Genomic DNA, 20,627 nt, shown 5'->3' on the forward strand with positions numbered 1-20,627 from the left:
TTGGTAAATCCATTGTGTGTGCCATGCCACAAGCAATCTTGTCACGGAAAAGCAGTGTGAGGGGCTGCTGTCCTCTTTGTCTAAGCAATGCTGAACCACACAAATGGCCTCTTCCCATTCAAAACTGTTTATTCCATAAACCCGGTTTCCCCAGTATCAAAGGTGACATTTAGAACCAAGTCAATCCATTTGTAAAAACAAGTATTTTTAATTCCCCATGTGGACAGAAGCAGCTGCTTAGCAGCATAAGAGCAAAGAGCACCAAGACAGAATTTCAAACGTGTCATGTTCAAAATGCATTTTACACAAATTTAACAGAAGTTAGGCAAGAATCTTATCATGCACCATACCAATATTAAATGAATAGTGTTTGCTTTTCATTCTGAAAATACAGTTTGATGTAGAAGCTGCCTTTACTGTTCCGATTCTTGGCAATGGAGCAAGGCAAGTGCTGAGGCTGTAAACAGGCATGATGTCCTTAAAGCTTGCAATATTTGGGAGATGGGAACACTCTCTGGTAGGCTCACCTATCTAGAGGTGACTTGATAGGGAGCCCAACCCATGCAGGGCCATAATTTCCTTTGAACTACAGGAGAACCGCATTCCCTAAAACCACCTGTGGCTCCCTCCAGACCTTGCTGTACCCCAACTCCCATTAGCCCTCCAACAGTCAGAGATAATGGGAGTTGTAGTCAAGCAATGCCTGGAGAGCTACAGTTTCCCCACAATTGCCATAATGGGAATAGATATAAATTATCACAATCCAAATGGAGATGTTTCAGCCCCTGAACACTTCTGGTCTCAATATGGATAAACTGAACAGCAGTTCTCAGCCAAGTCTTCTGGCTTTAAACGTAGAGGTTGAAAGCCACCCAACAGGTAGCAAATGAGCAGTTCTTCAATGAAAGGGCCTCAAAAGACCACCCTAGCCCATCACTGTGCCAGGAGGGGACTTGGAGCTTTAATTAGAAAAGGTTTAGCTGCCTTGAGGATATCGAGTTCAGGGTCCAGTGAGCGTCCAAGGCCTTCCAAAACCATAATGGCAAAGACCACAGAGGCAAAGTTGCTCCCAGCTTTACCTGAAAGCACAAAAAACATTAGAACGTAAAAGTGGATCATTGCTGTACGGAAATCAATACCAAGTCTTATTTGCTCTGCAAGGCAAGAAAGAGATTACAGTGTATGTGACCAAATATTGAGATCCCTAACAATGCAAATATTTTTCCCCTGTTGCTTTCATTGATATTCTCGTATGTTCACTGCTAAACATTTCTAACGTTTAAGCCTAGCATCCTTATACATTCTGTTCAATCCAGCTGGCTGTGTAGAATTTTTAATGTGTGTGGGATGGGGAAGAGGAGCAAGGAAATTCAATTTAACTTACACTTCTGGGTTTCAATGCACAACATAGCAGCTTCTGAGCACAACACTGACACATTTTTAAGGCTTTTTGGCGCTTTTGAATTTTGGACTAGGATTAGAATATGCAGTCTTTCAAACACATCTGCATTTTCATATTCAAGCTTTTTCTGTTCCAGTAAGTCCCCATTCCAAGTTAAACTCTGATTAAACATCCTTCAGGTGACATGGCCTGGTGCAGCTGTGAAGAAGAATAAACCTAACACAGAGATGATCTCACCTGATGCGTCATCAGTAACTTGAAAACACTGGACAGCAGGCTTGCTACTTGGAACTAGAATGCAAAGGGGTTTAAAATGTCATTCATTTCATTCATCCAGACACTGTAACTGCAATAGATGGTCCATTGGCCTGATCCAGCAGGCTCTCATTATTATTCTTGTTGTCTGTGATACAAAGATATAAAAATCTAGATATATTCCATTATTTATGTATTCATATATTTGCACTGTATACTCATATTGGAATATTTAGAATTATATATAGTGTCGGTTTAACAAGAGAAGAAACAGTAATTGTTTTTCATTGTTTTAATTTTTGGAATTTGTTGCATGCATAATAAAATTATATATATATCAGTGTGTGATACATGCATATCAGAAATTGTAATACCTAGAGGTGGGATTATCGCTTACGGTAGATTTGAGCAATCTGTAGAATAAAGCATTTTCTACTTTGAATTATCGCGCAGCAACTCGAGAGAGAAGACCAAGCTTTGATGTGGGCTACTGACCTTTCCCAAAGCTACAGTGCTGTCCTGGCCTTTGTCACCAGCTCTGCCATGTCAGCTTTGAATCTCTCCACATCCTTGCACCGGTTAGCTCTGGAGTGATGAAGGATTAACTCTGCCACTCTCTCCCCCTGCGGAATAAATCGGGAAAGCCTATTCAGCCAAGCAAGACTCAGATATTCTTCCTCGAGCTTCTAGTCTAGTTAAAATAGGGCTGATCTTGAAAATTATTGCAAAGGAAGCTATTCTGTGATGCTACAATTAGACAAGATGTTTTGTTTTGTTTTGTTTTACAATCAAGCAGTTTATCAATTTTATGGCATAAATAAATAAGAAAAAAACATACTCTGGGTGGAATTCAACATAACGCTAAGGAGATGTTCAATCAGCGCAAGCATTTCCTGCTTGCCCAATGGAAGCATTTTCCTTCTCCCCGATCATGCTGTTTTGTGAGATCTCCACACCCTCTAGAGTGAATTGCGGGGTGGAGGAAGCCCCCACTGCATCAGCAAGAGTCCCTGTTCCGGCTGCTTCTGCTAGCAGAACAGAGTAGCTGAATCCATCCCTAGAAGCTGCCATGTCCAGCCCAAAGCAGAACAGGATCTCCATTACCAGCTGCTATATGGAATGGTTGAAAAGAGCTAATACCTGCCCTAATACCACAGCAGTGAAGACTGCCAGGAAGTTCTTGAGATCTGGACCCTGCAGCTCTGCTATGATTCCTGCATCCAGAAGCACCAGTCGAAGTGGGGGGCGAGAAGGCTGCACTTCCAGAATGAGTGTGTCCAACAGGTCCACAATGGTGGTCCGGTCCTCGGGGTGATCGCGGAAGCCTCTGCGCCCTGGACCAGGATATTCCCAGGGTGCAGGTCAGCATGGACAAAGTTATCAAACAAACACCTGAAGGATCGAAAAATCACAACTTGGTTGAAAATATGGCAACCAGAGAGCTTCTCAAATCGATGAACTAATTTATTAAGAGGACAAGCTCTTGGTGAGTAATAGGATATTTTGCTCTGCACATGGAAACTCCTGGGTTTAATCTCTGGATTATCATATCAAGGCTGCCAGGAAGTAGCAGTGCTGGGAGATACCCCTACCAGACAGGGGAGACAGTGTATTGAACTGAGCAAGCAGGAGCTGCATTAAAATGTTGCTGTGTGGAATGCTTTGTTTGCAGTTCAGCTATTCACTCCTCTACAATCCTCCATTCCATTTCTCCCACCCAGTTTTCTAGGTCTACTCACCACACAACACGCCAGCAGCATTCCTTGGCCATTCATTGAACTGTTTTGGGGTTCCCTCACCCCTTAGGCTTTTCTACTAAAGATTTTGTTTATTTTTTTTACTTCCACCACCTTCAGGGTTGCCAAAAAGCCCCTCTCTTTTGACTGGGTGTTGTCATTTGGGCTAGGTATGGTCAGGCCCTCGGAGAGTTGATTCCATTCATGTAACTGAGGGGCTTTCTGATCAAAAACTTGAAAATTCATACAACAAATTATTTGCCCTGCAGGCTGACTGAAGAGGCAAGCCAATCCTAAATTGCAAACCAACCGACAGAGGCCTCTTACCATCTTTAGAATCATGTCCATACCCATCTGAGCTAATTTCCAGCGCAGCTCCTTTGTGGCCTCAGTCTGCAGGTACTGGGCTATGGGCGTGCTCTCCTGAAGTGGAAAGAACCTAAATCAGGAAAGCCCTTTGAGCATGTCAGGGGCACATTAATAAGCATTTTGGAGGACAATAGGGGATACTTTTTAAGGGGGAAGGAGATCAAAGGGGATGAGTATTCTCGGGTGCCGACCACCTGACGTGATCAAGCTTTCTCCTACTGTTGAATTTTTGAGGCTGCAAAATCTCAGCCCTGAGGGTTGGAGACATCCTATCCTCGTGCTAGTCCTGCACAACATAGAAATGTTATTAGGGTTTTGTAGCCTTCTGAGGCTGGAACACTTTTGTCAAGAGTGATGATCAGCAGAAGTGACACTGCTCTGTGCACGTTCCCCCTTTTTTTTACACCCAAACTGCTGTGAGGGTGTCACTTGATTAAGCAGCCCAGCTGCTCACGAACGGGTCTGCTTGCCAGGCCGAAGAAACCTCCTGCTCTCATGCAACTGTCTGGACAAAAGGTAAGCCAGCCCTCCCTGCCCTGCGCATTCCACATTCTCACCTCATATGTTTTCCACGAGGATGTTCTCGTCACAAAAGGGTGAGAGGAACTGGGAACTTCACATAATCCACACCCTGGAAGTTAAGGTGGAAGCGTTCCAGGTTCCTTGCTTCATAGCGCAAGTCAGTCTAAGGAAACAACTGCAGAGAATCAAGAGCAGTGGTGCCCGTTGGGGCCGAAGGGGCCAAAGACAGGGAGTGAGGTTCCCAGGCAAAGCCAACTATTTCTAGTTTTGTGCCCATCCTCTTCTCTGCTGAGTTGTACAAGGACAACACAGGGGATGGAGGAAGAGGAAACTAACAAGGCAGGGCCAAGTCAGGCAAGTGGGAGCTGGCCGAGGGTAGGCGGAAGCTGTGGTGCAGAGCTCCGTTTGCCCTTATGAACCAGCCTCCGCCGATCAAGCAGACCCCAAACCAAAGTTCTTCCCACCTGCTGAATCAATTAGTTTCTCAAACTCCTCCACAATCTCTGTCAGGCTGAGCCACTTGACCCCTGGGAGAAGCTCAAGGAGTCGACTGCCAGTCTTCATCAGAAACAGGTCCATTTGGACCTGGTCAGCTAATCCGGGGTGCAGCACCTATGCAAACGACAAAAGGTAGCTGGGTAATTCCTTATTACATGCACTGCCAACAATCCTGTGGGATGGGTAATCTGCGGCCCTCCAGATGTTGCTAGACTACAGCTCCCATCATCCCTAACTATTGGCCGTGCTGGCTGGAGCTGATAGGAGTTGGAGTGCAACAACCTCTGGAGGACCCCCAAGTTCCACACCCCTGTTTTATAGGGATAAGATGACCAGACTAAACTGAACAGAAGATTCACAAGAGCAAGGGGGAACTTGCTAGTGGATCATGCACCTCATATTATAACCTGCCACATTGGCTGCCACCAGTGGGGAAACCAGCTGATGCTTGGGAAAGGCCAAAGCTCAGTAGAGCACAGAAGGTCCCAGGTTTGATCTCCAGGTAGGTCTGAGAGAGATTCCTCCCTTAAATCCTGGAGGGTTACTGCCAGTCAATGTTGACAATGCTGACCAATGGTCTGACTTAGGGAGCATGCTATATTATATTATATTTATTATATTATATATTATATTATATTATATTATATTAATGTTCTGTGTATTTCTATACTGTCCTTCAAGGATCACACGGTGGCTTACAATATAAAACACAAAAATACATATCATAATACAAACAATAACAATAACACCCACCACCACCCCACCCACAGTTCCAAAGGCCATAATTGAATTATTCAAAGGCTTAGGAGAAGAGGAATGTTTTTGCCTGGCGCCTAAAGATATATAATGAAGGCACTAGGCTAGCCTCCCTGGGGAGAGCATTCCACAAATGGGGAACCACTGCAGAAGAGGTCTGTTTTAATGTCGCCACCCTCCAGACCTCTCATGGAGGGGGGCACACAAAGAAGGGCCTCAGAGTATGTTTGCAGTGTCTGGGTCAGTTCATATGGGGAGAGGCGGGTCCTTGAGGTAAATCCATCTTGTCAGCCTCTTCCTGATCACCACCACCATTTTGGACCTTTTCCTTCCAAGAATATGAAATGATTTTAGTATCTGTTAAGTTAAATGGATAGCTTAGTTGGTTTGAGCATGGTGCCAAAATGCCAACTTTGCAGGCTCAATCCCCATAAGGGACACTTGCCTATTCCTGCATTGAGGGGGTTGAACTAAGATTATTCTCAGGGTCCCTTCTAGCCCTATGATAGTATGACCAGCTTCTGACTTAAATATCATACAAAGTGCAATAGGACTAACTCCGAGCTAAGGAAGCACAGAATTGTGGCCTTACTTTAATGGCTACTGGAACAAGGCGGTCCCTCTTAGGATACGACACAGCTGTGTCCAGATATCCAGAAACAGAATTCTGCTTAACGTGTCCATCAAAGCATCATTGGGAAGCAACCGATGGACACCACTCCTTCAGAAATGCTTTCATCCTTCCTCTTCCAAAGCCACCTGAGGACCCCCCTTAAGACCAGACACCTGCCAGGTTTCCAAAGCAGATTCCAGCACAGTGCCCTTGGGGAGTTCCTTCAGCACCGGCTGTCCAAGAGCGGAGATGTCCACGTAAGCTTGTACACCTGGCGATGCAGCCAGAACCGACGGGTTCCTGGCTGTCAAAGGTGAAGACCTTTTTCCCAGCCTTCCCCCAGATATTTCTCCAAGAACGTTGGGTGTAGCCCCAAGGGTGAGGGACGACCTTGATGTGGAGCTTGGAGAACTTGGCGCAGAACTCTTCGGAGAAGAGGTCCCTCCTTGTGCTCGCCACTGCCCCAGTTTGATGTAGGTGGGGCCCGAAGACTCCGCCGCCTTGAGCAGAAGGTAGAGCCAGAGCGATGCAAAACCCCGAGAGACGTAGCTCAAGGGGTAAAGCCAAATCAAAGGCCCGAACTTCAGCAGGAGGACGCAGGCTCGGATCGTGAGGGAAAAGGCTATAGTCCTAAACGCTGGAGGAAACCAGCTGGAGAAAGGCCCCCTTTGTTGAGACAGGCATCTCCTTTTATTTGGGCTACTCCATTGGGTGCCCCCTTCGCACCTTGAACCCAAGGTAATCCCGCAGCCCCCCAGCACACCAGGGAGATCTTTACCAAGGCTTTGCATGGAAAGCAGCTTGGAGCTTCGCCAGCGAAGAAGCGGAAGGAGGCCCCCTAGCCCATGTCCTTCCTGTACACAGAGAGCTTCTCACAGTGAGGATTCTGACAATTAGAAAGGAAAATCCGGACAGTGGAATAGCAATACCGAGTAGCCATAGTCCTGGAGACATCAAGGCGCAGGAGGGAGATGCGTGGAGGGGGCACTGCTTATGTTCCCAGCCCCCACTCTTGGGAAGCATTTGAGAAGACTGCAGAGGAGAAGTTTACAAAAGGCAATCGGCAATCTTGCAACAGAGGCGGTTGCTTCGTTGCAAACAAAGGGAGACTCCCGCCTACTCTCTAAGCATTTCAGCAGCTGAATCTGCTTTTACATCATTTAATCCAGGCATGAGCGGGGAGTGGTGGCATGGCATCATCATCCCACGGCCCTTCACCCATCAGCGATCCTGGAATCCATCAGCCCGAATTTCATGCAGGTTTAACGAGATCTGGAGATGCAGATGTCACTAGATCCGCTACCGGGGCGTGACCAACGAAGACCCGAGTTGCCACGGGTTCGTCTGGATTTCACTCATCACGAGTTAGCCTTCCTTTTTGTCTTCTTCCGCGGGAACCCGTTCATTTATCCGCTGCTCCTAGTCGGTGTCGTTAAGAGCAGAAAGAGGAGGTGGAAATACTCATAACTCAGCATCAAATCGCAGCTGTGAATCTGAGCTGGACCCACAGCCGGCGGATTGAAGACTCCTTCCGCAGAACTTCCACGTGCTCTTTGACCGGCTTGCCTCGCGGGGGAGCGGATAGAACCAAACGATACACAACGTTCCATTTCAGGGACTTCCGCAAAGGCAGTGTTGCGGGGCGGAGACTCCGCCTCTTAAAGATACAGCGGGCAAAAGGCTGAGATGTGCAGCAGATGCAGCTGGCCAGAGCTTGGGAGAAGGCCACAGTAAATCCCTGCAGAAGCAACGCGATGAGGAAAAAGAAGAAGCGGCATTCTGGAAGAAAGGAATGTCTCTCGTTTTAAAATAAAAGCAGTGCACCTGATCATATGCGTGTCCGCTCAGAACTAGAGTTTTCCAGTAAGTTTGAGTCTTACGGCTTAGGTCCCAACCGAGATCGCAGTTTTCCACTGCCGGCATTTAATATTAACACAACAAACTAGGAAGACTGTATCATCGCCAGTTGTTACTGTGGCCAAAGAGCCTTTCATAAACTTTCGCTTAATCGGTTTTTCGTTTTACTGTAGTTACCCTGATTTATTACTCTTGCATGCGCCTTCTCTTCTCTCCTAGCCAGGTGTCGCGTGATCCCACATGCTGTGTATGGAATTATTTAAAATACTCTTTTCATTTGAATGGGTGCTACCGTACTACAACCTTCACTGACTATACGTGCGACGGAATACGTTGTCGGTCACTGGGGGTGGGGGGATCTCTCCTTGTTAGCGAAATGCGTTATATGAGGGGGGCCGAGATCCCTTCGCCCCCCACCCCAATAAAATATTTGAGGGGTCTGCCCCCCCCACCAAAGTTGATGGGCATTGTCATTCAAATGGTGTTTGCACCGTGTCATGTGATCGATTATGCGAGACGGGGCTTACCTGCTCCCCCCCCCCCCACTTTTATTCAAATTGGCCCCACGGGATGGTTGTAAGTTTCAGCAACCGAACCTCAAGAGAGCTTTTTAGTCTGTTTCAGATGCCCTTCCTTCCAGCTCATCTATTTGCAAGGCTTTCTCTGGTGTGATGTAAGGCTTTGAAACTGCTTATTGACGTTATGCATTTCCTTTGTCACTCAAGCCTGGAAATATAGTCAGCCGCTACTGCCCACTGAGCCACATCTCTGATTTGGGATCTGGTTTTGGCACCTTCCCCTTCAACACCCGAAAAGTACTACTGTACTGTCAAGTCAGTGCAAACTACAGTACTGTACTGCTTTTAAAAAAAACAAAAACCTGTGTTGTACAATAGATGGTATGGCCACTAGATGGAAGCATATGTAGCCTTTTGAATTGTAGGACTGGGTTTTGTTTCCAGGTGCTAAATTATTGGGAAGAAGTGTGCATGCACACGAAAGCTCATACCAAGAACAAACTTAGTTGGTCTCTAAGGTGCTACTGGAAGGAATTTTTTATTTTATTTTGTTTTGATTATGGCAGACCAACACAGCTACCTACCTGTATTGTGATCAGTTAGACCTCCAGGGTTAATTTGCCCCCCTCTAATGAAAAAAAGGAACTTACCTTGGGGCCTAAACATCCCACTGTAAGGACAACACACCTGCTGCCCTTGCTGCCTGGAGCTGATAAGACTTGTAGTTTCAAAGGCTGCAAAACAGCCACAGATTTTTGAAGGGACGATAGCTTCAAGGATGCAGAAAATCCTGAATGTCTCAGACAACAGAAGGACTTTCCTGGCTCCTGCGAGTCAAAACTGAGGTACCAGTTGTTCAACATAATATACTGCCTTTGTAAAGTTTCCCAGCGGCAATCATTCAGGGCAGGTTCCAGCAATGGGCCAAGGCAGTGGGCCAAGGAAACCAGATATGCCCCTCACTAGCCCCAGCCCAATCCTGCTGGCCATGGGAGAATCAGTGTAGTAGCCTGGGCCCTATGCTTTATGAGGCCCCCGTGCTGATAATTGCCACTACTGGATTGGTGCAGCTGCTGCCGCTACCTAGAAGCAGGGAACCTCTGAAAACTGATTGCATGGAATGAACTGGAGGTGCAATAACTTAGATCAAGCTACATAGCTAAGTTGGTTAGAGCGTGGTGCTGATACCGCCAAGGTTGCAGGTTTGTTTGTTTTTTTATAAGAATATTAAATTTTAACAAAATATAACAAAAAAATAACAAATACAAAATAAACAAAACACTACAACAAAACTACAATACTACAAAAATACAAATACAAAAACATAATAAACAAACACTTATTTACTTATTCTTATCTTGCAAGGTTGCAGGTTTGAACCCTGTAAGGGAGAGCTGCATATTCCTGCATCACAGGGGGTTGACTAGATGATCCTCAGGGACCCTTTCGATTCTAAGATTCAAGCTAAATCTCAATTACCTTGTTCTGGAATATAACCTTGCTGGTGCCCAAAATTATTTATTTACATTATGACCAGGCCATTTCCTGATTAAAAATACTGGGAATTGGAAAAGATCAGCAGCAAGATGACAAGTTCAATGCACAATATATTTGTTTTCTCTACAGGGTTCAGCAGTCATTAATTTTCTCAATTTTATTTCTATGTTTCTCTATAGCGATTTATTTCTATATTGTCTCTATTTAAAAATTGTTATTTACACTGCCTTAGTTGTATTCAGAGTTGAGCTGCTGAATTGATAGGCTTAGCAATTTAAATTCATTTATTTTAATAGGCCTACTCTGAGTAAGACGTATTTGGCTATCACTCCAATTATTAAAACACCAGCACACAAAACCACCCAGAAAAAGCTAATCAGGAGAGAGCTAAAATGCTAGTTCCACACTGAAAAACTAAACAGCTGTGGAGCTGGGAGTGTTCAAGGGGAGGAAAGAAAAGTGGCCTTTAATAAGCATTTAAGGTATTAAAAATGAGAAATGACTCTCCACGAATGCAACTGATATACAGCCATCACCTACAGTTAGTGTACGTACGTTCAGTATAGAGGCGGTCTTCTTTCTTGTGCTTATCTCCGCCAGCAAAATACAGAAAAAGAACAGGCTTTCCCAAAGAATTTGTTTCTGTGTTGTGTCAAAGGCTAGTCGATGCTCCTTTTGTAAAGCACAAAGGCCCTGGGGGTGAAAACTATACTCCGTATGGTCAGACACAATGGAGTCTTTGTCTGTGATGTTTGGGTCTCTTGGACACTGCTCTATAAAATAGGTCTAGAATGCTGCTACACAGAGCTTGGATTCATATAGGCATGGAGAAATGCCATCATGTTCCAGCAACATGATGGACACAATCCACCAGAAATGTATCCTGTGCCAAGAATGGGAATTCCTCTGGGTTGCTCAGTGAAATAATTCCTTCTTCTGAATCCACAAATACGTGGTAAAGAACACATAACCAAATGGAGGAAAAAAATTAATAGTGTTGTGACACAGTAAAGATTTGACAAAATTATTATGGCTAGAGCTTTCTACATTAGCATCCACTTCATTAAGTACTACTCCCAGGTGTCAGGAAACAGCTACACATTAACACACTAGACAGAAATATATAAACAGTGAGAAATGCAAAGCAAAAAATACAGTCTGAGATAGCGATTTTAAAAGGACTATCAGCAGCAATATTTGGTGAGAAGAAAAACACCTTTAACATTGCTAAACTTAGTTAATTGGTTAACTAATTAATTAAACTTAATCAATGAGGAGGGAAACAGTACAATTCAAGCCACAGGTTTCAGAACTGAATTTACTGATAAGCTGTAATTTGGCACTTTCATGTTGGAGTCTCCCTTATTTTATTTTTTTGAAATAATTTGTATTAAAAGATTTTCATGAACTACAAAGAACGTGCAATCTCCCTCCCTCCCTCCCTCCCCCCCTCAGATTATAAAGTCTTTTGGTTACGTTCAATGAAAATGTAAAACAATGAGATACCCAAAGGTAGGGGAAGAGGGCAAAGGGCGGGTGGTCAACTTGCACACTATCTTGTCGTTTTGTCAGCTTGGTATATATGTGGAGTTTTTATGTCAGTGCCAATCCCTTTTGAAGTTCAATTGTTCAGGTTGGCAATGGAAGGTCTTGGAGTTGAAAAAGTTACCCTACTGGTTCTTGAATAATTTCATTTTCTGAAACGTTGTGCCATAATAAATTTAAGACTTCAAGGTACTACAAGATACTCCCCCCCCCTTGACTGCAATAGGAACCAAGGAAACTGTCATTGGCCCATTGAACTTAGTATCGTTGACATGGGCTTGCACTAGTGGTTGTTTGAAGCAGAAGTCTCTCAGCCTTACCTGCAGACACCTGGGACCTTTTGCATGTTCTCCATCCCCAGATTAGGCCAACATGGCTGCCCATTGCAATGTCAGCTTTTATGATGTTGTACAGTTGCCTTAGGTAGGCTATGACCCCAAAGGTGGCAAGTGAATGATTTTATAGATGAACAAAAAGGTAAAGGGACCCCCGACCATTAGGTCCAGTCGTGTCCGACTCTGGGGTTGCGGCGCTCATCTCGCGTTACTGGCCGAGGGAGCGGAAATTACAACCAGAGAGATGGAGTATGCGAGAGAGACGAGATGCTGTGTATTTAAAGCCCCTCCCCCCAAAAAAAAATCCTTAGAAATTTAGTTTATCCCACACAGAGCTACAATTCCCAACCCCTTTTACTAGCTACAGTTCCCAGGATTCTTTGCAGGATGGGTGGCAAATGTGTTTTAAATGCATTGTGTCTATGCTGCCAGAGGCAGTGAGAAAAACCACTTAACACATTTTGTAACGGAACCACATTAATTGTAGCATACCCTCCACGTTTTTTAACTGCCTGTATTCACCTAATCAAAAATATGGGGGTGCCGTCTCGCTGCTTGGGAGGATATCACCACCAACTTTCCAAATGGTTATATGTACCTTGTGATAAATTACAGCTTGGCAAATGGCAATCTGATATGTTTATCCAGGAATTGGACCTGGAATATATCAAGAGAGCACCGCTCTCTTAAGATCTCTTCCCAGTAAACCACTGGCGCAATCCCCCCAATATCTACAGGGCGAGGTGGCCCTCATCTCCCCACCCCAAGAAATCTGGGCATGCTTCCATTTCTGTGGAGCCGCAGTCCTTATGCCATACATAAACAGTTCCTGAAGAAATGAATTATTTCACCCCTCTTATGCCCTGGGTGTGTGTGTGTGTTTGTGTGTACGGCTGTATATGTGGCTACATCATTTTCAAGGCAAATAATCTGAGAATAAGTGTTCTCGAGCACGGATCTTTAGCAGGAGGGGAAACGTTAATTTTGATAAAAGTCCTCTGAGCAACTCTGCAAAGCAACTTTGGCTTGGGAGGCACTTGAAACGTGATTGTTATTTGGGGGGGGGCAGAAGTGGGGGAACTGAAACGGATAGCCCCCTTCCGTAGTTCCCCACCACACCCTGACGCCCAAATGTTGTCCCCAAATGTTTGCGGTCCTCCTCACCCCCCACCCCACCCCACCCCGTAAATCCTCGAGTATTTTGGGTTGCCATGGCAATGCGGCCTGCTCTTCAGCCAGCTGCAGATTAGCTCACTGGGAAAGAGTCAGGATGGGTCAGGGTAGGGAAGGGTGGGAAGAAAGACACAGGAGGAGGAGGAGAAAAGAAAAGAGGGGGAGGGGGGAAAGAAAGGGGTTGGTATTAGGCTTTGGAGGGGGACGGAAGAGAGAGAGCGCCATAAAGTCAGGAAAAGAAGCGGTCGGGATGGGGGGCGGGGAGAAAAGCAGCTGATGGTGTGTGTTTTTGCGAGGGGGGGCGGTGTAAGAATTTCAGCAGCGACAGCAAAAGGAGGGAAAGGGAAACTTGGGAAGATTTCGCCGTGGAAGAAGCTGATCCTTATAATGGAGCAGACTGGGTTGCAAAGAGAGAGGGAAATCCTTTAAAAATCCGTGAGGGGGCTCTGTTAACAAAAGGGAGGAACTACGGCGGGGGCGAGCAGGGCAGAGCAAAGGGAACTATGCAAGCAGAGGCTGCTCCGGTCGCTGCTGCTGCTGCTGCTGTGTCGTTGCTGCCGCCACCGCCGCCGCCAGGCTGGAGTTTCCCAAGATGAGAACAGAAGGCAGATGGGGGAAGAGGCCGGTTACTGCCATTGAGCAAGGTAGGTAGGGGGGGTTCTGCCCCTGCCGCGCTCGGTGTTTCTTTTTTTTGGGGGGGGGGTTCTGGCTTCATGTGCCAAATCCTAGCCTACAGCTGGTGGTGGGAACGGGATTGGGGAAGGCTCTGTCTTGGGATCCCTTCAAGGTTTGCGCGGTGGGTGGAGGGGATCTGCTTGTGCAAAATGACCGGGTCGCTTTTGGCTTCGGGGGAGGTGACACCCCGTGGTTAGTTGGTGTGGTGGCCGGGCAGGACGCTGGTGGGGCAGAAGCCCCCTTCAGCAGGACGGCACTGCTCCCCATCCTCCGCAGCTGGGCATGGGGAAGTACAGTACGTGAAGAAATGCATCTGAAGGAAACCCCCCCCCTTTTTTGTGAAGATCGTTAAAGCCAGAGTTTAAAGAAAGAAAGAAAGTAGTGCCTAACTGCACCGCTGTCCGTATTTGACTAATGGTCTCTAGGCTTTTGGCTTAGAAGAGGAGGATTGAAAAGGAGAGCAGGTCGGGTTGCCCTGCTATGGAAATCTGTGCGTGAATTCCTAGTGGCGGGATCGCCTGGAACTGATCTGCAGGGTTATCCACCATTGGGATTTATGGAGAACTGGGGGGGTATTCTGACTCGCTTGAAGGCGGGAGACGTTTCCACAGTGGAGAAAGGGTGACTTATTGCGAAAAGCTGTGGATCGTCATGGAAATGGCTACTTCAAAAACACTGGTTTCAAAATGCCACAGAATCTTGTTGGATTATTCGCCCCCCCCCCCATCAAAGAAGGGAAAGTCTCCTTTCCAAATCCACAGGCTTGGCTAAGAGGAATTGTGTGGGTCACACCAGTGGGCGTGGGGAACCCTTCTCCCTTTTCGCCCACATTTTCGGTGCTCCTAGGAATGCAGATAAAACTTTCTGGCATAAAAGCTGCTGAGTTTGCCTTTCCGTTTTCAGGAGCAGCCGATAAAAGGGGTTCAGCCTAGCTGATTACAGGTCTGTTCAATCTTACTGCAGTGTGCGCTTTAGTTTTATTAACTTTTAAACCCTATTTAGAGAATTGAGTCCAATTTGGTGTTTCATATCACACTGTTCTGTAAGGTTTTTTTCTCATTCTCTCCTTCGATGGAATGTAAACTGAAGTGATGAGTAAATCCTTGCATGGAAATAATCCATCTTCTCTCCGTTCATCTTGTTAAAAAGAGAAGGGCTTGGTGAAGGTCTTCGCAAGCCTGCTATTAAAAAAATAGGGATAACTGTTGTTGTTTTTTTAAAAAAAAGATTGTAAAAAAAATAATTGGGGGACCGCAGGAAAAAAACTCAAGTGGAATTCACTAGGTTTTAAAAAACGGAATGGTTGTGTAATAACCCCCAAATTTCTCAGTTCACTTGGAAAGCAAAGTTACACGGTTTGTACAATGCCATTTAAACTTCCTTACATAGGGCCCATCCATCCAATCTCTTCCCCTCCATCACCCCCCACACACAAATACACCCATTTCTTCTAACAATGTCACCAGAACCTGCTGTAGTTCAGTGAACAGTGCTCTAATTTTACACAAATGGATTGTTTATTCTCCAAGTTCATCCATGGCCATTCCTACCATTGGACAATGTGAGGTGACCTGCCTCAAGCAGGTTTTGTGCAGTATTGTTTTAAAGGGCAGCAAAATATAATTTTGTTCATTTTTAAAATAAATTCTACAATTGCCACCATGGAGGCATACCTTGGATCTTCTGCCCCCAAGTGACTCGGTGTTTAGAGTAATCTCTGGCCTTTAGATCCAACCATAAGTATGGGATCAATTGACTACCATAGAGGGGAGTAGGATTGTATGGCTGTGTAAAGTATTTTACCCACTCAAAAAAAAATTATGCATGTATATAGTAGCAAATGGCATATTTCCATTGTCTAGAAAATTGCGACAGTGGTGCTTGCATCACAACAGAGCTTCGTCTTGGATGTAGCTATGAAATGTTCCATATTTTTTTGAGAAGCTTTAAATTTCCAGCATCAGATTCCAAAGTGGAACAACTGAGACAGACACATTTTTTTTTTTTGCCCAAATTATAGAGAGGGAAAGTAGTAATAATTTTGTTTTGGGGTGGGGCACGGGGTCTCTCAGAGCTGAGGGCTGCAGTAGTGGCTGATTTTCATCCTTTTCATAGTATAAACTTCAGTCCAAAGTCAACACCATCTCATATTCCCTTAATCTTAACATACATGCTGCTTGGTGCTTTTTGGCAAACTGGAAATGAACATTGCTTCTCATTGGTTGCACAAGATAATTGATGGGTGTGACTGAACTTAGTTACTATTACTTTTTAAAATATCCATGTGCTGTGCAAATTGCAGGAAAAAGAAGAAAACTCCTCTGTGTGTGCGTTCTGAATAACCTGCAATAGTTGTTTCAACATGGGGTGTATACTATGAAATAGTTTCCGTGGCACTTGGAATTTGGTTGCGATTGGTAAGCCCAATAACCTTAGCAGCTAATGGTGCCCTTTAAATGATGGCCATTAACTAGCTGCCTTGTCCTTGCATTGGCTTGGGTGAATTAAGAACGCAGTAGAGTTGCTGTTGTCATGCTTTTGACACTGATGTGTGCATCAACTCCTTGCTTGTAACCCTGTTGAAACTGCCCACATATTAGTAGGCCTAGGGAAGACAGGTGCCAGGATAAAGTTGGGTGTGCTTCCAGCCATCGTTGAGCCTTTATTTTATGCGGTGCGATGGATAGTCAGAAACATTCTTTTAGGTAGCATCACTAGTTTGCTGCAATGCTTTTGCAGCGGGGGTGGGGGGTGGCCGCTATTACATTCTCCAGATGTTGTGGGGCTACAGCTCCCATGAATCTTGTCCTCTATATATTTCTACCTTTGGCCATGCTGGTTGGGGATGTTGGTAGTTGAAGCCCAACAACATCTGGAAGACATCACATTGGCATTGCTTGTTTTAGAAACTCCATGGTGGGGAAGCACTGCCTCCTGTCTAGGCACTTACCAGGATAAGATCTGCTTTATTTTAACGACATCATAGACGCTTAAACCATTCCTTGTACTTTCTCTGTGGCATTCATCTGGGTGTTAAGACAGTTAAACAAGATATGACTGGGCATGACCATGCTCCTTTTATTAATATGTCTTTCCCATTCACATATAAACTGTGGAGGCATCTACAACAAAAGGAGTGAACTGATTATGGTAGCCGAACCCTCACCGCACCTTGCCTCCCTTGCAATCTTTTTGCAGAAAGTGCCCTGTGGAAGCGATTGATTGAACAAACTTTCTGTGATGCTTCCTTGGTGGCCTAAGATCCGGCACTGTATTTTTCAGAGACCAAAGCTTTTATTCACGGTTGCCTGTTCCCTTGGTTGGCAATGTCTGTTGAAGGAGCACACTGCCCTGGGCAAGACCCAGCTGCTTGCGGCGATGTAGCAATTCCTCTCTGCCAATTTGTGGGTGGCGTTTTGGCTTTTCCAGTGTGACATCCAGACCAATTTGCTAAGAAAAAAAATGGTGAGGGCAGTGATTTTTCCAGTCAGTATTAGTGCAAAATACCTAACAAGATTTAGTCTTGGTTCAATGTGCGATCTCTGTAAGTAAGAGAAAATTAACTTTAAAGCAAAAGGCATCATCCATCATACTTTCAGGATGCGCTACAGCCAAGCCCGAAAGCATTTGCAGGTGCAGAGCAGGGCCAGCGGGTGGTCTGGCCTTCAGATGGCCTCCCAAGGGCCAGATAGAGAGGCCTGGAAGCTGCATTTGGCCCCTGAGGCTGAGATCACCCCTGATTTACAGGATGGAATGGTGGTGGATAGGTTTGCTAAGACATTATTATTTATAATGACTTTAATAGACCTGCTTAGGTGACTGCAAAAGTATGCAGTTTTCAGTTTCAAAGACTGCATTGTGAAATGGATGTAAGCTCCATCAAATACAATTAAGCTTACACACATTGGATTGTGCTGTATACAGGTCTGAAATCTGAAAGCTGGCATATTCCTGCACCTATATTGGCACTCATTTTATCTATTTGTATCTCCTGTAATTGGATTGGACAGAAGTTTTGTAGTGTGTTACTTTGTGAGTTGTTCCCAAGTAAGTGTTCACAGGATTGCAGCCTTACAGCAGAATCTTGTGCATGTTTACTCAGAAGTAGGTCTCTTTCTCATTGGTGGTTCCCCACTTGTTGCAGAATTCCTTCCTCAATAACATTCATCTGGTACCTGTGTTGTTCTGTTGCCTTTGGGTGCCCAAGCTTAGACATGTCAGGATTTTAAATGAAATGAATTTCCACCACTGAGTCATGGCCCTTCCATGTTCCTCCTTCTCTGGTGTAGTGGAGTACGGTTTTGTGCTTTGTAATAATAATATAATAATTTATCATTTGTACCCCGCCTATCTGGCTGGGCCTCCCCAGCCACTCTTGGCGGCTTCCATCAGAGATTCAAAATACATTAAAACATCATTCCTTTAAAAACTTCCCTAAACAGGGCTGCCTTCAGATGTCTTCCAAATGTCAAGTAGTTGTGTATCTCTTTAGATTTTCAAAAAACAAGAAACAATATTAGATAGCAGGCTTCCCCCATTTCAGCTTCAGACCAAGATACAGGTGTGAAGATCAATCTCATAGCAAGAAAAACAAGTATTTCCTGATTAAGTTCCCTGTGTATACTTACTTGAGTGAAAAACGTTCCATCTCCTATTGCCCGGATTTCCACTGACTGATCAGAATCTTAAGAGGAGCAACCGGTTCCAAAGAGCGCTAAAGGTAGGAGGAAATTGTGTGTTAGACTATTACTCCTCTGAATGGAATTTTTCCTTGCACACACTACATCTCTCCCCATCGATTTACTTTGAGAGCTTTCCACCTCTCCGAAGCCTCACCCACCCAGCAAGTGGGAGCTTGCCAAAAAGCATGTGGACAACCACTTCAGCTGCTAGCAATGAAAGTTTCCTATTGGGAAATGTGGTTGTGAACAAAGGCTAAGCAGAGGGAGATTGAGCAACTGATTAGTCACCTACAAACACTGATCTGGCTCCCACCCTCTTTCCCCTTTATTAGTTTCCATTGTAGAGTTACACCAGCAAGGTACTCACCCCAAAAAGGATATTGTAAGGTCAGAAAAGGGCAACCCATACAATCAAGGGGATTTGTTGTTGTTCAGTCATTCAGTCGTGTCCGACTCTTCGTGACCCCATGGACAAACTCCGCCAGGGCACACCTATCCTCCACTGTCTCTCGCAGTTTGGCCAAACTCATGTTAGTAGCTTTGAGAACACTGTCCAACCATCTCATCCTCTGTCACCCCCTTCTCCTTGTGCCCTCCATCTTTCCCAACATCAGGGTCTTTTCTAGGGAGTCTTCTCTTCTCATGAGGTGGCCAAAGTACTGGAGCCTCAACTTCAGGATCTGTCCTTCTAGTGAGCACTCAGGGCTGATTTCTTTAAGAATGGATAGGTTTGATCTTCTTGCAGTCCATGGGACTCTCAAGAGTCTCCTCCAGCACCATAATTCAAAAGCATAAATTCTTTGGCGATCAGCCTTCTTTATGGTCCAGCTCTCACTTCCGTACATTACTACTGGGAAAACCATAGCTTTAACTATACGGACCTTTGTCGGCAAGGTGATGTCTTTCAAGGGGATAGAGGGGATAGAGCAATGAAAAAAAAGGTTACAGTGCTTGCGACTTTTTAGTTTAGAGAAAAGATAAGTAAAAGAAGTGATAGAAGTTTAACCATTTTTGCATGGCATGGAGAAAGTGGGTAGAGAAAGGTTTTTCTCCATCTCTCATGGAACTCATGCAGTGAAGCTGAATGTTGGCAGAGCCAGGACAGATAAAGCAAGTCCAACCTCTTGCAGCACATAGTTAAACTATGGAACTTGCTCCTCCATGAGGCAGTGATGACCCTCAACATAAGAATGGCTTTAAAGGAGGGTTAGACAAATTCCTGGAGGAGAGGGCTATCAAAGGCTACTAGCCATGATGGGTGCTCTCTGCCACACAGAGGAAGACTGTTCTTGTACTCAGGTCCTGCTTGCAGGTTTCCCACAGGCATCTGGTTGGCCACTCTGAGAACAGGGTGCTGAAAAGAACAGGGTTATGCCTTAACCATTAGACTATCCCATTGTCCTTGGCTCAGATAAGAAGGAACCAAGGAGAGCAAATAAATCAAAATAAACTTTCTTCTTCCTTTTGCTTGCTCATGCTAAAGCGAACTACGGCTAACTTAATTAAGTAAACTTAACTTAGGTGTCCCTATCACACTTGAAGTACGAACTCAAGTGGTTTTTCAGAAGCACTATTTCATAAATGATGCCGAGAGCTGTACCGCGGACGTTCATAGAATAAGCTTTAAAAAGCCTCTTGACATATCTCAAGACACAGGTTAGGTTATTCTCTCTCTAAAAAAGAGACAGTGATTGTGAACGCTCTTCAACACTTTTTTTTTTAGAAAAGTGAAACATAAGGAACGAAAATGACAACCTTTCCTCCATGTGTACACACACACACACACCACACACACACACCCCAACATTATAAATAGCAAATTTAGACTTTTCATGTCTGAATACTGATAGCTCGTTGCGGCTTAGAAATTATAAGAGTGAAGTAGAACCAGCTGCAGTTGACTCCTCTGCAAATGTATTTGTGAATTTAAGCGATAGGATTGATTTGGAGATATCTGTGTGGTGCTCAATGCATAGGCTATTTATTTTCTGTGGAAGAGCTTCTGGAGTGGGGAAGATGGTTCATGTGATATGTGTCCTGATAATGGTGAACAGCATCATGCCAACGGAGATCTTCATAGACAATAGATACAACTTTCTGATGGCAACTCCAGTGATTGCAGTCTTTCAGCCACTGCGATGGCACAGTCCCAGGAAATCCAGTTCAGCTGCAGTTGTATCGAGGGTGACTTGAT

General features: G+C 44.9%; 2 protein-coding genes across 9 annotated transcripts in view; one reads left to right on the forward strand and one right to left on the reverse strand.

Annotated features, from left to right (window-relative positions):
* Positions 1 to 933: 933 nt before the first annotated feature.
* On the reverse strand, positions 934 to 14,018 carry ADCK2 (aarF domain containing kinase 2). The gene is given in 17 exon segments (XM_033162592.1): positions 934 to 1,066; positions 1,626 to 1,693; positions 2,153 to 2,175; positions 2,178 to 2,280; positions 2,798 to 2,982; positions 2,985 to 3,049; positions 3,704 to 3,816; positions 4,320 to 4,363; positions 4,366 to 4,447; positions 4,753 to 4,896; positions 6,131 to 6,257; positions 6,259 to 6,308; positions 6,310 to 6,421; positions 6,423 to 6,606; positions 6,609 to 6,774; positions 6,777 to 6,802; positions 13,811 to 14,018. Coding segments are annotated over 17 exon segments (1,833 nt in total).
* Positions 13,642 to 20,627, forward strand: part of DENND2A (DENN domain containing 2A) — a 64,819-nt gene continuing 57,833 nt past the window's right edge. For all 8 annotated transcript variants that reach the window (XM_033163245.1, XM_033163249.1, XM_033163248.1 and 5 more), the window contains exon 1: positions 13,642 to 13,720. The gene's annotated coding sequence lies outside the window, so the exon portion shown is untranslated. The remainder of the gene's footprint in view (positions 13,721 to 20,627) is intronic.

This window comes from Lacerta agilis, chromosome 10 (assembly GCF_009819535.1).
Source record: "Lacerta agilis isolate rLacAgi1 chromosome 10, rLacAgi1.pri, whole genome shotgun sequence".
Taxonomy (NCBI): Eukaryota; Metazoa; Chordata; class Lepidosauria; order Squamata; family Lacertidae; genus Lacerta; species Lacerta agilis.